This window comes from Python bivittatus, unplaced genomic scaffold (genome assembly GCF_059951505.1).
Source record: "Python bivittatus isolate LINGU-HERP-01145 unplaced genomic scaffold, Pbiv_v1 ctg000690_np1212, whole genome shotgun sequence".
Taxonomy (NCBI): domain Eukaryota; kingdom Metazoa; phylum Chordata; class Lepidosauria; order Squamata; family Pythonidae; genus Python; species Python bivittatus.
This window is the reverse complement of record NW_028277096.1, coordinates 1,205,485-1,218,532: the sequence shown is the minus strand read 5'-3', so window position 1 is coordinate 1,218,532 and position 13,048 is coordinate 1,205,485. Positions and strand designations below refer to the sequence as shown.

Here is a 13,048-nt window from a genome sequence, read left to right as displayed (position 1 = left end):
CCAAAGGCATTAGTTCGGAACAAATACTTAACAAATCAATAAGTAGATAAAACATGAGAGTTCTTATAAAAATAAACAAACAAAACTTTAACAATTGCCTAATTTCTAGTCTTGTCTGTTAAACACTGACACTTTTCACAGCTGATTTTTAATCACCTTATCCCTATTATTAATTCATACTAATTCCTCAACAAGTTATTCTGTTTCCAAATTCCACTATCAAGGGAATATCGTCTACATTTCCAGAGAATTTACAACACTGTTCCCAAGTTTGAGTTCTCCAGGTGTGTTGGACACATATTCCCACAATTTCCAATCAATTGGTTATGAAGTATGGTATTTGTGGCCAAACATACCTGTACAGCTCCTTGCAGTACAAGGTTTGTTTACAGGAACAGAAAATGCAGTTTCATTGAGATCTATGCTTCCTAAGCCTTTTTTGTTTTGATGCAAAAGGTGGAATGTTGTGCCTAACGTTTTATAAATGGGCACTAATAATCTACTTGCAGGTCTTCAATCTGAAACAGTCACAGGAGCACCCTTTTCCTTTGTCAGAGTTTCATGTGGCTAGATTCATTTATCAGCCATGGGTTACACCTCTGATGACTCTCCCAACTACAGAGTCAGTGAATGGTCTAGCTTCTGGCTAAGCAAAAGATGAACCTTTTCCTAGGAGCTCACATTTGCCATTATTCACCCCCTTCCTATTCAGTCCTACCTAGCTGGTTTCCTCAGCCCAGATAACTCAGATTGTCTTGATCCTTCCAATGTCTCCTCCCTTCTCTCCCAGGATTAACCAAATATGAACATGCAGCAGAGCAATCTATAATACTCAAGCTGATGCACAGTGGAAGGGAAGTAATTAGAACAAACTACTGTTTAAGCATACAGTCCAATGCATATCTACAATGTCAAATAAAATCACATACTTGCATTTTCTTGATTTTGCGTTTCCCAAAAATACAGGATAGGTCATCTTCACTTCGTGAAGAAAGATCTTTTCCTGGGAAGAATAGCAGAAAAAACAAACATTTATTGCCATGTTGTAGAATAAGAGTTAGGTCAATGTGCCTGAACAAGAAGAAAATAAAGTTTTCTCCATATACTCTTTTTAAAAAATTGATTCATTTCAATGGGGCTTAAACCAGAGAAATTTCTACTAGACTGTTATCTTATTTGGAGGAAACACTGAAAACTCGCTGCCTTTAACTGAAAGCTGCAATGTGCATCAAAATCAAATTGGTATCCAATATCCTACAGCCACAATATTGAAACACCCATGCCTCAACTTCTAATTTAACCCTTTCCAAGCTCCACATTCTCCATCAAATACTCTAACTCTCAACAATATTTTTATATATTTAAATTAAGACAGGAGGCCTTTTTTCAGTGTGGCTTATCAGTCAAACACGCTACAGTACTGAACACATTATAAACATTTTAATGGAGTTTTTCATATCCTTTACTGATAGGAATGACAGGATTCATTTAGTTTCATTTGAGTTTACCTTTGGCAAATTTCACATAGTGAACTCGTTTTCTAGAGATCTTGGATTTTTCCTCAAGGCTAAATTTTTTCTTTCTACCTTTGCAAGTAGTTTCTAGAATACAAACAGAAAAGGCAATTACACGAGGCCAACATCTGCACTGTTCTCCTGACAGGCTGAATTCTAATGTGGAATATCCTCCCTATATTTCTTGTTTTCCCAGTGCACTTCTACTGGTTCTTACAAATATCAACAGCTTGCTGCCAGCCTAACCGCTTCCACACTATTCACATGACCATTATGGCAGAAATGAAATTGTTGCTCTTCCCTGAGTTTCTCCACAAGGTATAAAAGTCTTGCCTTCAAGTTCCATCAGTGAATAACTCATGTAAAGGATGTTTGTTCTTCTCAGCCTTGCTGTCAGCCAGAGAACCAACAATTCATTTTTTGCTTTTGAATTAGTACAAACAGGAAGAATGGGTGCTTAGGAATGGCAACTTTCCCTGTGTGTGTCATGATGTGGGATGTTCTCTCAGGAACCTTCAGAAATGTGTGTGAATGCACACTAAGATGCAAAGACAATCAAGATGTCAAAAGCCAAATTCAGATGCAATCAAAGTCATGTTGGTGGTCATAAAGAGGAAAATCTGTATCAGGATGAGGATCTCAGAATGATCACTCCTCCATAGTACAAGCAACCCCTTGCACCGCTATTTTGGTAAAGCTATCAGCAGAGTGTGAGAATAAAGCTCACTCATCCAAGGGTCATAACCCGAATCCCACCAAATTCTAAACGTTCGGCAAGCCTGACTGGGTAGGAGGTGGCTTTGATTTCACATGCTTGCACTCAAACAGCAATAGTGACCTCATGTGGTCAACATATGTAATTTTACATGAAGAGTTTCACTGCTAGATACCCTCAAGGTTGAATCCTGTTACCTGGAACATCTTGTGCATAACAATTATTCAGCTCTGCCAAAAGCTGGTTGAAGTCATCCTGATGAGCAATCCAGTTGTCCTGCACCCAACACACAAACAGAATGCTTAAATGTAAACTGACTGGGAATTATTTCCATGACTATCAATGTTCCTTCCATGTCCTAATGATTCAAATTCAGACACTAAATCACAGTTGTCATAAATTTGGAAACCAAACCATGGTCTGCACTCCCAAATGTACAGGAGAACCATGATTCAGAGCTGCTTTAATTTGTGGTTCACGATATGCCAGAAATCCTTTATGTGATATGGCAGCCTCCAGAAGCTTTGGGGTTTAGCAATTCAGAAAAACTATGGGTAGCACTTGGAAGCACATACAAATTGTAATGCTTCCATTTCAACTTTGGTTTACTGTGTAAACTGAATAAACGTCTTGCACTAAAATTATCAACGTTCTAAATAATTATAAGCAACAAACCTTTCAGTCCCTTATGAAAATTTATGCCAAACCAAACCAATATGCATTGTAGTTGTTTTTTGTGCCCTTCCAAATCAAATTAAGCTTAACTTTGCATCTGCTAAATTTGTATAATTAATTGTACTTCTGTAAAACCTAAGAAAAGTTCCTGGGTTCACCATAACTAACTAACTAACTAACTAACTAACTAAATTTAAAATCTGAATGTAAGTGCTTGAGCTACAAGCCTGTGTAGCATCAATTCTATTAGCTCCACTTACCTCCTGGCTGACAGAAGCTCCTAATCCCAAAGTGTTGTTCTTCACTTGAACCTTAATATGCTCTGTGCTGCCCTGCTCTTGAGCCCCAAGCCCCTAGTGGAAACAAATGACAAACTGAAAGATCTGTCCTGGGGAATCTCATTAGTTTTTAGTGTGCAGAAGGATGTCACTGTTTCATTTCGTTGGTTTTTTTCAATCCAGTTATTCTCAACAGGTTGCAATAATTAGAAAACAAAATAAACTCACACATATTCAAGCAACTAGCAACCAGAACTCAAACATCCATACTTGCAGAGAAAGGGAAGCAAGTCCCTGAGGCTGCTCCTTTTGTCTGAGAGATGGAAGCTTTCTCTTACTAATCTGAAAACTCTGAGGTATAACTTCTCAGTGGTTCTTGATTCCTTAGCCCAGGGTTCCTCAACCTTGGCAACTTGAAGATGTGTCAGCTGGCTGGGGAATTCTGGGAGTTGAAGTCCACACATCTTCAAGTCGCCATGGTTGAGGAACCCTGCCTTAGCCAACAAATGGGACTAGAAGGTGCTTCTACTCCCATCAGCTCTGCAATCATAAGGCAATACAAATATAATAATTTAACTGGGACAGCATTCCTGTAATGAAAGTCCAAGACACTTCTTTAAGATTTAACTCAACCAGATTCAGGACGGTCACTTCAGGAAGTTTTGAATAAACTTCCAAAGCGTGTCCTTATGCCAAGGGAAATAAATCAGTTTGCATTAAAAAGTACAGTAATGTTTCAGCCTAACTTCAGATTTTATTTGAAAAGTAATCTGCCCCAGATTAATGTAAGAGGATCCGTTAGGAAGGCCAAAGGGGTATATGACCCCCATTCCATTTCTTATTCTGGCCATTATATTTATTTTATTTTATTTTATTTTATTTTATTTCATAAACATTTTTATTTTATAATTAACCTTGAAAATACTAAAGAAAATGTAAGCCATTATTTTCTTCCATACAGATTTACCTTGCCTTTTGACCATCCCATTTTTTCCAACATCTTCTGGCCAAATTTTGATTCATCTTTACTCCAAGCACTGTTCCGGGGATCCACAGACCATTTCAGTTTGCGACGTGCTGTAAGAGAAAATGGAGTGAGATCTAGTTACATTTTCAAAATTGAAACAGGAAGCCTTTCCTCTTGATAAAAGTGCTTCTTCTAACCAAAACACTTCTTTCTGTAAAGACTTTTAAATAACATTTTAGGGAATGAGCAAACAAGGCACTGGGAATCTCAGCAGGAAGCACTCAGCTCTGTGAAGAGAGAAAGACAGATTAGGAAAAGGCTCCAAAAGGTGGGAGAAAACAGATTGACCAAGCCAATAACCACAATGTTTCCTAATATAAAGAATGTTGTAAATCATTTCCTATATATTCAGTTATAGGAAATGTTGTAAATCATTTCCTATATATTCAGTTATAGGATAAATGAGTTAACTAATTTTAAATTTCATGCTTAAAAATTGGAGAACCGTACACTTAGATTTTTCATCATAAATTATTTTTAAAATACATATTTCCATGTTTGGATTGTGCTCAGAGAAGCAAGTTTATTTATAAAGAAATGAAGGGAAAGTTGGCAATAAATCCTGTTCTAAATGGCTTTGTAAGAAAAACAGTCAATATTCTAAGATACTAGGTGAATGACTGACAAGCACTTTTAAAGCACTGTATTGACAAATGTTTAATGCAACTAATGCTGCATTCAAGTCTGCCATTTTGTAGTAATTTTGTGAATCCGTGCATGCACACATTCATTTGCAGCATCTCCTAAATCTGTTCAAAGAAAAGGAAAAAGAAAAAGGGAATAATGATTGACCAAAAACAAGGGCCAGGAAATAGGAACCGCCTCTGATAAATAGTTGTAATTGAAATGTATATGATAGTTCTGATCTCAAACACACAAAATGATTTATTTCAGTGTTAACTTAGCATCCTCCAGATGTATTGGATTGTAATGCCCATGAACATTAGATATTTTTTAATGTTCTCTAATTGACATAACTTGTCTCACAAATAGTTGACTAACTGCACTTTTTTTTCTTTTTAGTAGGATGCCCAGAGAAAATGCATAGAGGAGAGATTGATAAGGAGGTGCTTTGGGGGCAGCAGCTAAAGTAGCCTTATTTTTAATAATCTTTTTTGCTGATTAAAAATAGTTGTTTATCAATTGTTGATTAATTATCAGAGTTTCCTCAGTCTATCAAATCTTCAAGTGGAGATAACTTGAAAACAAATATTACGCATAATATTTACAAATCTACTCTACTCTTCTTCAAACAAAACTACAGCAATTTCCAATATAAATGAAAGAAAAATGCAACAATAATTTAATATCCAGAATTATTGGTAACAAAAGTGACAACATTAAACAGCAGTAATAGATTATCAAATCAAAAGATGTTAATTTATCTTATTAAAGCATTCACTGCTCCAAAATGAATTATTTTAGATATTTTCATAAAATAATTGTTTATTTATTTATAATATTGGTAAACTGCCCCAATCAACTGAGATTCTGCATAGTGAACAAGGCAGAATAAGGCAACAAGAAATAATCAGAAAATATAACATACCAAGTATAAAATAATACAGTAGTTAACACAAAGGATGTCCTCTACCATTCTGGGTCAAAGGCACTCCAGAATAGGATGGTTTTCAGGGCCTTACAGAATGCCAGATGGGGTGGGGCCAATTATACCTCTGGGGGAAAAGGTTTTCCAGAATGTGGGGGTTATTACTGAAAAGGCCTGATACTTGGCCTACATCTTGTGCACGTCTTGAAGGGATGGGGCCCTCAGTAGGCCCTTCTAAATGTTCAGACTGGACAGGTAGTTAATTCTGGCAAAATGGTTCTTACTATCTCCTGATGCTACATCACACAATGCTACACCACATAGGATTTTACTGATAACCAGGGCAACAACTTTTGTTGTCTGCATTAGTGGCTTTGCCCCACCAGCAGTCCAGCTGCCACATTCTGTGCCAGCTGCAGTTCCTAACTCATTTCCGAAAGCAGTTGCACACAGAGTACCTTATAATAATCCAATTGAGCTATACCTGTCAGGGCATCCCAGTCAAAGTAGGGTTGTAACTAATGGACCAGTGAAAGCTGGACAAAGGGTATAACTTCTACCTGCTGTTTAAACATAAGCCCTGAGCTGCAGATGGTCCATCCCCTTCAGGGGGAGTGTGACTCCACTGAGTAATGGGATATTAGTGGGACTAATATCACAGATAAATTTGACAAGATTTAATCTGAGATTCTTCCCCCCCCCGCCCCCCCCATCCATTCCTCAACAGCTTCCAGGCACTTTCTATGGCCTCTCCAGCTCAGCCTTTTAAAATGCATTTGGGTGCTTACAAGTAAGTTACGAAGGTGACCCCTCCCTCCCTCCCATCTCAATATTGTTGTTTCTAGCTCCTCTGATACCATTTGGGGTATCTGTGGTTTTAAAAATAATTTGCTTTAATGCACAGCACAAAAGTCTAAGTTCTATGGCTATGAAAATCTGGAATACTATTAAATGGAGCAAAGATACAAAGAACTCCCTGTGCTGCCACCTAATAGTCACCCGGGGTTTGCAGCCCAGATCAGTGTTTTTCAACCTTGGCAAATTGAAGATGTGTGAAATTCTGGGAGGTGAAGTCCACACATATTAAAGTTGCCAAGGTTGAGAAACACTGCTTTAGATCTTCAACTAGAACCAAATAAAAATTCGGAGACTGAATGCTTTTGAAACCTAGCAGCTAGAAGAAGAATTAAAATGAAGTAGCTGCTACTTCCATGCTTTGTTTATGGGCCTCCCTTCCGTATCTAATCGTCCTGTCCTGGAAAGAGGACCCTGGGTCGATACAAGTTTAGATCTCACTTATTACAGCTCTTCTACTGTTTTCTACTTCTTCCGTTTCAACCGGCTTCATACTCACGTTCTGCCAACATCGCCATCTTGCGGGAAAAGAGGGGGCCTTTCACTACCACGGACGCGCAACGACATCCGCGGCCGCCGCTTTATAGGCGGCCAAACTAAATGCCTGATAAAAGGAGGCGAAGGAAAGAAGAACTGAGGAGACTGTTCATATCGATTAGGAAAATCCGAAGGAGGGGCCAAGAAAGAGACGGAGCGTTTTCCTTCTTTGATCAGGCGGCAGAATAGATGATCTCAGCCAAAGCTAGAACCTCTTCTCTCCGTAGGAGGGTGTTAGAGAGTTTCTCGCGGTGTTTTAACTTTTGGGGCGGGGAAGAGCCTTGGGTTTTAAAGCAGCACTGTAGCTCGGCGCCAAACCCATTTTTATCTATCGCAATCTTTATCTCAGCCTTGTAACTGATATCCAAAGGCGCAACTTCCTTCCCGCTGTTGAAATCCATGTAAGGACAACTCCGCTAGCTGTGCATTTGAAATCCCAGACAAGGGAAGCTTTCGATCACTACAGCTGACGTATCTGCAACCCTTAAAATACTAATGCTTTCATGAAGTGTAATGAAAACAATATATTAAAATAGTGCAATAAGACAACTAGCACAAATAAACTATTCATGACATTTTTTTTTTTTTTTGCCTTTGAGTCAGTGTTGACTTCTAGCGACTGCCTGGACAAGTTCCTGCAATTTTCTTAGCAAGATTTCAGAAGTGGTTTGCCATTGCCTTCTTCCTAAGGCTCAGAGAGAGTGACTGGCCCAAAGTTACCCAACCGGTTTTGTGCCCAAGGTGGGACTAGAATTCAAGGTCTCCTGCCTGATGCCTTAACCACTATACCAAACTAGCTCTATTAATGACAATTATAGCTTAATAATTACAATATTGGGATTTTTTAAAGCATTGGTTACCAAAAAGCTGGTAATGTAGGAGTCAGATTTGCACCCCTGGAGAAAGAATTCAATATGTGGGGTGACCCTAGTTGCTTTCATAAGTCAGGGACAGACAGTGAAGAGCCTCTCAGATTCTGGGCAGGCTGATATGAAGATAGGTCAGAGCCTGAAGAGTACTGTTTGGTGTTGCTTTTAGCAACCATAACTGGTTGCAAAACTCCAGATGATAAACTAGATGACAGCAAAGCACTAGAGTTTTCTATATCTATTGCCAACTAGTGGTCATCTGATGTTTTGCGGCTCAGATGTGGTATCCGTGCTCTCAGAAGTTAGATTATAAAAAGTCTCTAGTCTTTTTGTGCGATTTGCCCAGAAGGCAGAGTGAGGGGGAAGTTCATTCAACCACCATCCTTAGGCACTTTTTAAAAGCATGCATTGCTTCCATGCACTCCTAGAACATGTGGAGGGGGATCTGAGCTATCCAGGGTACTTCAGTTCCTAAAGATTTATAGCTTGAAACATGAGACCTCCACACACTGAATGTGAAGGTTTGGATGGGGATTCTTCGTGTGTTCAATTACATGCCCAAAGAAGCCTTAATGCAAGTGGAATTGGACTTTCAAACCATTCTGCTCCATCCACTAAGATCTGAAGCTGCAACAGCCAGTAGAAATGAGTTAATGGGAACAGGGCTACCGTGACTGGTCCTGCTCATTCTAAAAATACCTGGTGGCAACATCTAAACACAGTTAGAACTAGAACAGGGTATGCAACTTCCAGTGGCTTGAGCATTGCACCAGGTTTTAATGGAATATCAAGGACCATACTCTGACAGTGGGTAGGGCCAAAAACATTTCAGGGAAGGGTTTCAGAAATCTTAAGGAGTGATGGGATCCTTATGTACATGGAAGGCTTAAGATACCTATTTTGCAAATTAACTCTCCAACGATAAAATGCAACAAAACAAAACAAAAAACACCCACTGAATTTCTTTCCTTTGGGGGCTATAAAAAGAATAATAGGTTACATGTCCCCCCTCCCACCTTTTTACACCCCTGGATTAGAATTTGAATGTAAGCAAGAGATTAATTTTCTTTTCAAGAGGCATAAGGAGCTGTCTGTCTTTGAAGATCTGAAGTAGGAGCAAACTTTGGTTTGCCTGCTGAGATGTCAGTGACAGCATTTTCAGAGCAAGTAAGCTAGGGAAATACGAAATCAATGAAAACTCAAGCATGTAAAACAATAGAAAGGTAAGAGCTTTGATTTCTGCTTGGAAACAGACTTGCCATCAAGAATATATTTAAGAACCAATGAAATAAAGTTCCATCAGTTCATCTTGATCAAAATTTTGAAGCAGAGGAATTTTTCAAATTATTGTTAATTTTCTTGTGAAATTCTTATAATTTTCAGCATATAAAGTTTCTTTAGCTCAATTGTCTCTCCGTGTAAGGACTTACTTCTCTTTATACCTCTTCAGTTAAACACCTGTTAAATAAGATACAGTATATTTAATAAGAATCACTTACCATAATAAAGGCCTTGATCTGCCTGTCTTGAATTATCTGGGTTACTGCACTCCTCCCGAGGGTATTCCAGTGAATGGTGCCAAAGAGGAATCTATTATCTCCTAGTACCTACCCCCTCCGAATGTCAAGAATATTCACCATATGGAGGGATTTGCTAATTTTTTCCCACCAATTTATCCCTGATTTTGTAGAATTCTAAAACAGCTTGAGAGCCAGTTTGGTGTAGTGGTTAAGGCACCAGCTTAGAAACTGGGAGACTATGAGTTCTAGTCCTGCCTTGGGCACAAAACCAGCTGGATGACCTTGGGCCAGTCACTCTCTCTCAGCCCTAGGAAGGAGGGAAGGGCAAACCACTTCCAAAAATCTTCGCAAGAGAACTGCATGGGCTTGTCTAGGTAGTTATCAGGAGTCAAGACAGACACACACACACACACAAAGAAAAAAGCCCTGAAACCTCAAACCACAGCTTACCAAAATTAGAGCCTCAATCAAGTGGCATTCCACCACTCAACCAGCTTTTGCATCACTCAGATGGATTTCTGCTTCCCAGCCCCTCTTCTACCCAGATCCCACACAACCTTTTGTTATTCAAATGGATGCTTCTGGTTTTGTGTTTGGAGGGACCCTTCTCTAGAGAGAAGACAGCCAGTATATATCTAGCCCTTTCTTATCTCTAAAGTAGGATGTAAATAGAACTTAAATTAATTAGAAATAACCATAGACACATACATGTTGAAGTAACATTACAGCTTGCAAATATATGTGCAGATAGAGACGTCTTCGGTTGTGATATTCAGTAGAAGAGAGAAAAATAGTATTTTCTACAAGACAGCTTAAAAAGTCAAGCCTCTGTCTTATCAGGAGGTGAAGAAGAGAAGAAGTGGGCATTTGCTAGCTGTAAATTCTGCTTATAGAGCTGGACTGGAGAAGACAAGACTAATGGATGCTGTTAGATTTGATGTATGTTTTTAATAAATGAAGAGAGAAAGAGAGAGACAGAGCTCTCTTTCTAACTATCCTAGTATGGATTTTGGAATAAAATATTTTGAGACTAAACTTGTATTTTGCTGCCATATGGAGAGAAAGTCAGAGCCATTACTTGGGGAACGATCTATGGAAGCTTCCCGATGAAGCTTTTTATTGTACAATTGCCCTGCTTCATTTGAAGAACTTTATGGGGCTGTTCAGACAAAATTGTTTTCCATTTATTTCCCCCATCTTTTTACGTTACAACAACAGAAGAAAAAGCCCATTAAGGAAAGAAATGCAGAATAAGTGCTCCATGCCTTTTGAGTGACAATTCACCCACCCATTTGGCCCATATTGATTCATATACCTTTGTCCAAAGTTATGGACCTTCTTATAAGACAACAGTAACCATGGTTTTAATTTCATTTTACACAAGAGGGGTCTGCAACAAAATGTCGCAGAGTGCAGTGTTCTTGTGCAGGGTTTTAGCTAGCCAATTATCAGAGTAGACAATTCTATCTTCCTTCCTTTTCCATATTGAGTCCAACGATTGGATAGCATGCCATGTGCGCTTAGCAATCCCAGTCCTTGCTGACATGTTTTTGGCACTTCTCCTCCTTGTATATTTTTTCCCCTCTTTAAACTTCTGCAGCATTGCTGGTATTTCACTCCTGCACACAGGTGGTACCAGTATCTCACTATTAGGCATAAATGTTTGGTCCCCAGGCAGAACTTATTTTGTAATGCAATCCTGTGTAATTTTATTTGAAATAAGCACCACTTACTTTTCTTTAAACATGTATAATAATGTATTGTTAATGTCAATATATTCTTTTAAAGTGTAAAATATATTATAGAGTTGATATTTTGGACTCAGGAAATGGACGCTCATATTCATTAATGACAATTTTTCTGTTCCTAGGAAATACCCTTTTAATTCTTCTGAGTTTTGTGAGGGAAATATAGATAAGTATTATTTATTTATTTATTTACTTATTTCTAAGCTTATGCCTTTTAATAAATTTGTTAGTCAGAAAAGGTGCTACCAGACTCCTGGTATTTTGCCTCGATAGACGAACATGGATCTTCTCTTACAGTTTCTACAAGAAACACCAAATTCAGCCTGACATCTGATGAAGTGAGTTGCAGGTTATGCTTTTTAATAAAATGTGTTAATTAGAAAAGGTGCAACCAAACTCCAGATGTTTTGTGAACCATTCTGATTTTTTATTTATTCTTAGCGTAACAAGGGTAAAAGAACATCTTCGTCAGATAATTAAGGAAGTGTAATTCACCTAACATATAGAAACATGGCATATCATTCTTCTCTTCCTTTATATCTGTTTTCAGTGGAGGTTGGCATGTAGCAAATTACTTTATCAACCTAACTGTTCTACACTTTAGAGATGAACTGTCTCTCAGCTCACCATAATACTGCTTCTGCTAAAATGACAGCGTGCCTAACTTAAAAATAGCTGCTATTAAATTCTCCAAAGAGTTAATCAAGGCTCCAGTTAAAACTTAGCTGACCACCTGTCACAGCTAGCAAAACCAGGATCTTCTTTCATGTGTCTTGAGATCCTCTTCTACTTCTGGTATCTTCACAGGGTAAGGAGTGGATCTTCTCCTCCTTCTGGATATCTGTGTAGGGTAGACAAATCCCTTGTTGCATTGTCCTCTTTGCACAATGATCACTATTCCAATTCATTTTGGAACCTTCATCCCTTTAGCAGTTTTAGACTGTCTGGATTGGGGCAATGGAAATGTTATCTATGTGATTTCATATTATTGTTCTATAGAGATAGTCAGATTAGGTATATAACTCTAGTTCTGATTAAATTTGGACCAATTTTATTCTTTTATATTTTTATCAGATAAGGTTGAGCACATTATCCACAATGTGGCAAAAGTTTGTGTAATGCTATGTAACGGCTACTCAAGCTGTCATCAGTTAGCGCATGTTAGTGGAATATATCTTACTTTTTTAAAAAATAGGATTGATTGGTGTTAAGGAGTTTTATTTTGTTCGCTAATAATTACTATGGTTGGCTTTGGTCTGTAATAAAGATTAACTTGGGCATCTTTGCTTGTTAACCATTTTTTCTTCTTCCCTTTTCTCTTTCTCCAACTTCATCTCTACTCTAACCCTTCCCACTAACTTAGTCCATTTCAGCTTTTTCTCTCCTCTACGACTGTATGTGAAACTGCTTATCTGGTTCTCTTGCCAACTATTTCCCAGATTCAAGAAGCAGATTGCACTCCCCTTCCCCCCAAAAAGAGAAAACAGGAAACAAACAGAATATACAGGTAATAGCTTGAGGTGTATTCAGTCTTGGAGCAATCTCCTGCTGTAAATCCAGCTGACCTGATGAGTTGGCATGACCATCATAGTCTCAAGGTAGTGAAAATCAGTTCTTTTCTGCTCTCAAGGTAAATATGTTTATGTAGCTAGAAAGTGCAAGGAATTTTCTAGATGAACATTGCACACATGACCATGATGTAATCTTGCTTAGGATATGTATGTATATATGTATGTATGTATGTATGTATGTATGTATGTG

The 13,048-nt window shown here is 38.3% G+C and overlaps 1 protein-coding gene across 1 annotated transcript in view; it reads right to left on the bottom strand.

Annotated features, from left to right (window-relative positions):
* PINX1 (PIN2 (TERF1) interacting telomerase inhibitor 1) overlaps nt 1-7,269 on the bottom strand; it is a 36,724-nt gene extending 29,455 nt beyond the window's left edge. Inside the window, exons 1-6 of the mRNA XM_007430524.4 lie at nt 7,113-7,269; nt 4,150-4,259; nt 3,165-3,257; nt 2,427-2,505; nt 1,509-1,601; nt 930-1,003 (exon numbers count right to left, since the gene is read on the bottom strand). Coding sequence (XP_007430586.1) covers nt 930-1,003; nt 1,509-1,601; nt 2,427-2,505; nt 3,165-3,257; nt 4,150-4,259; nt 7,113-7,131 — 468 coding nt within the window. The 5' untranslated portion in view covers nt 7,132-7,269. The remainder of the gene's footprint in view (nt 1-929; nt 1,004-1,508; nt 1,602-2,426; nt 2,506-3,164; nt 3,258-4,149; nt 4,260-7,112) is intronic.
* Nucleotides 7,270-13,048: the final 5,779 nt, after the last annotated feature.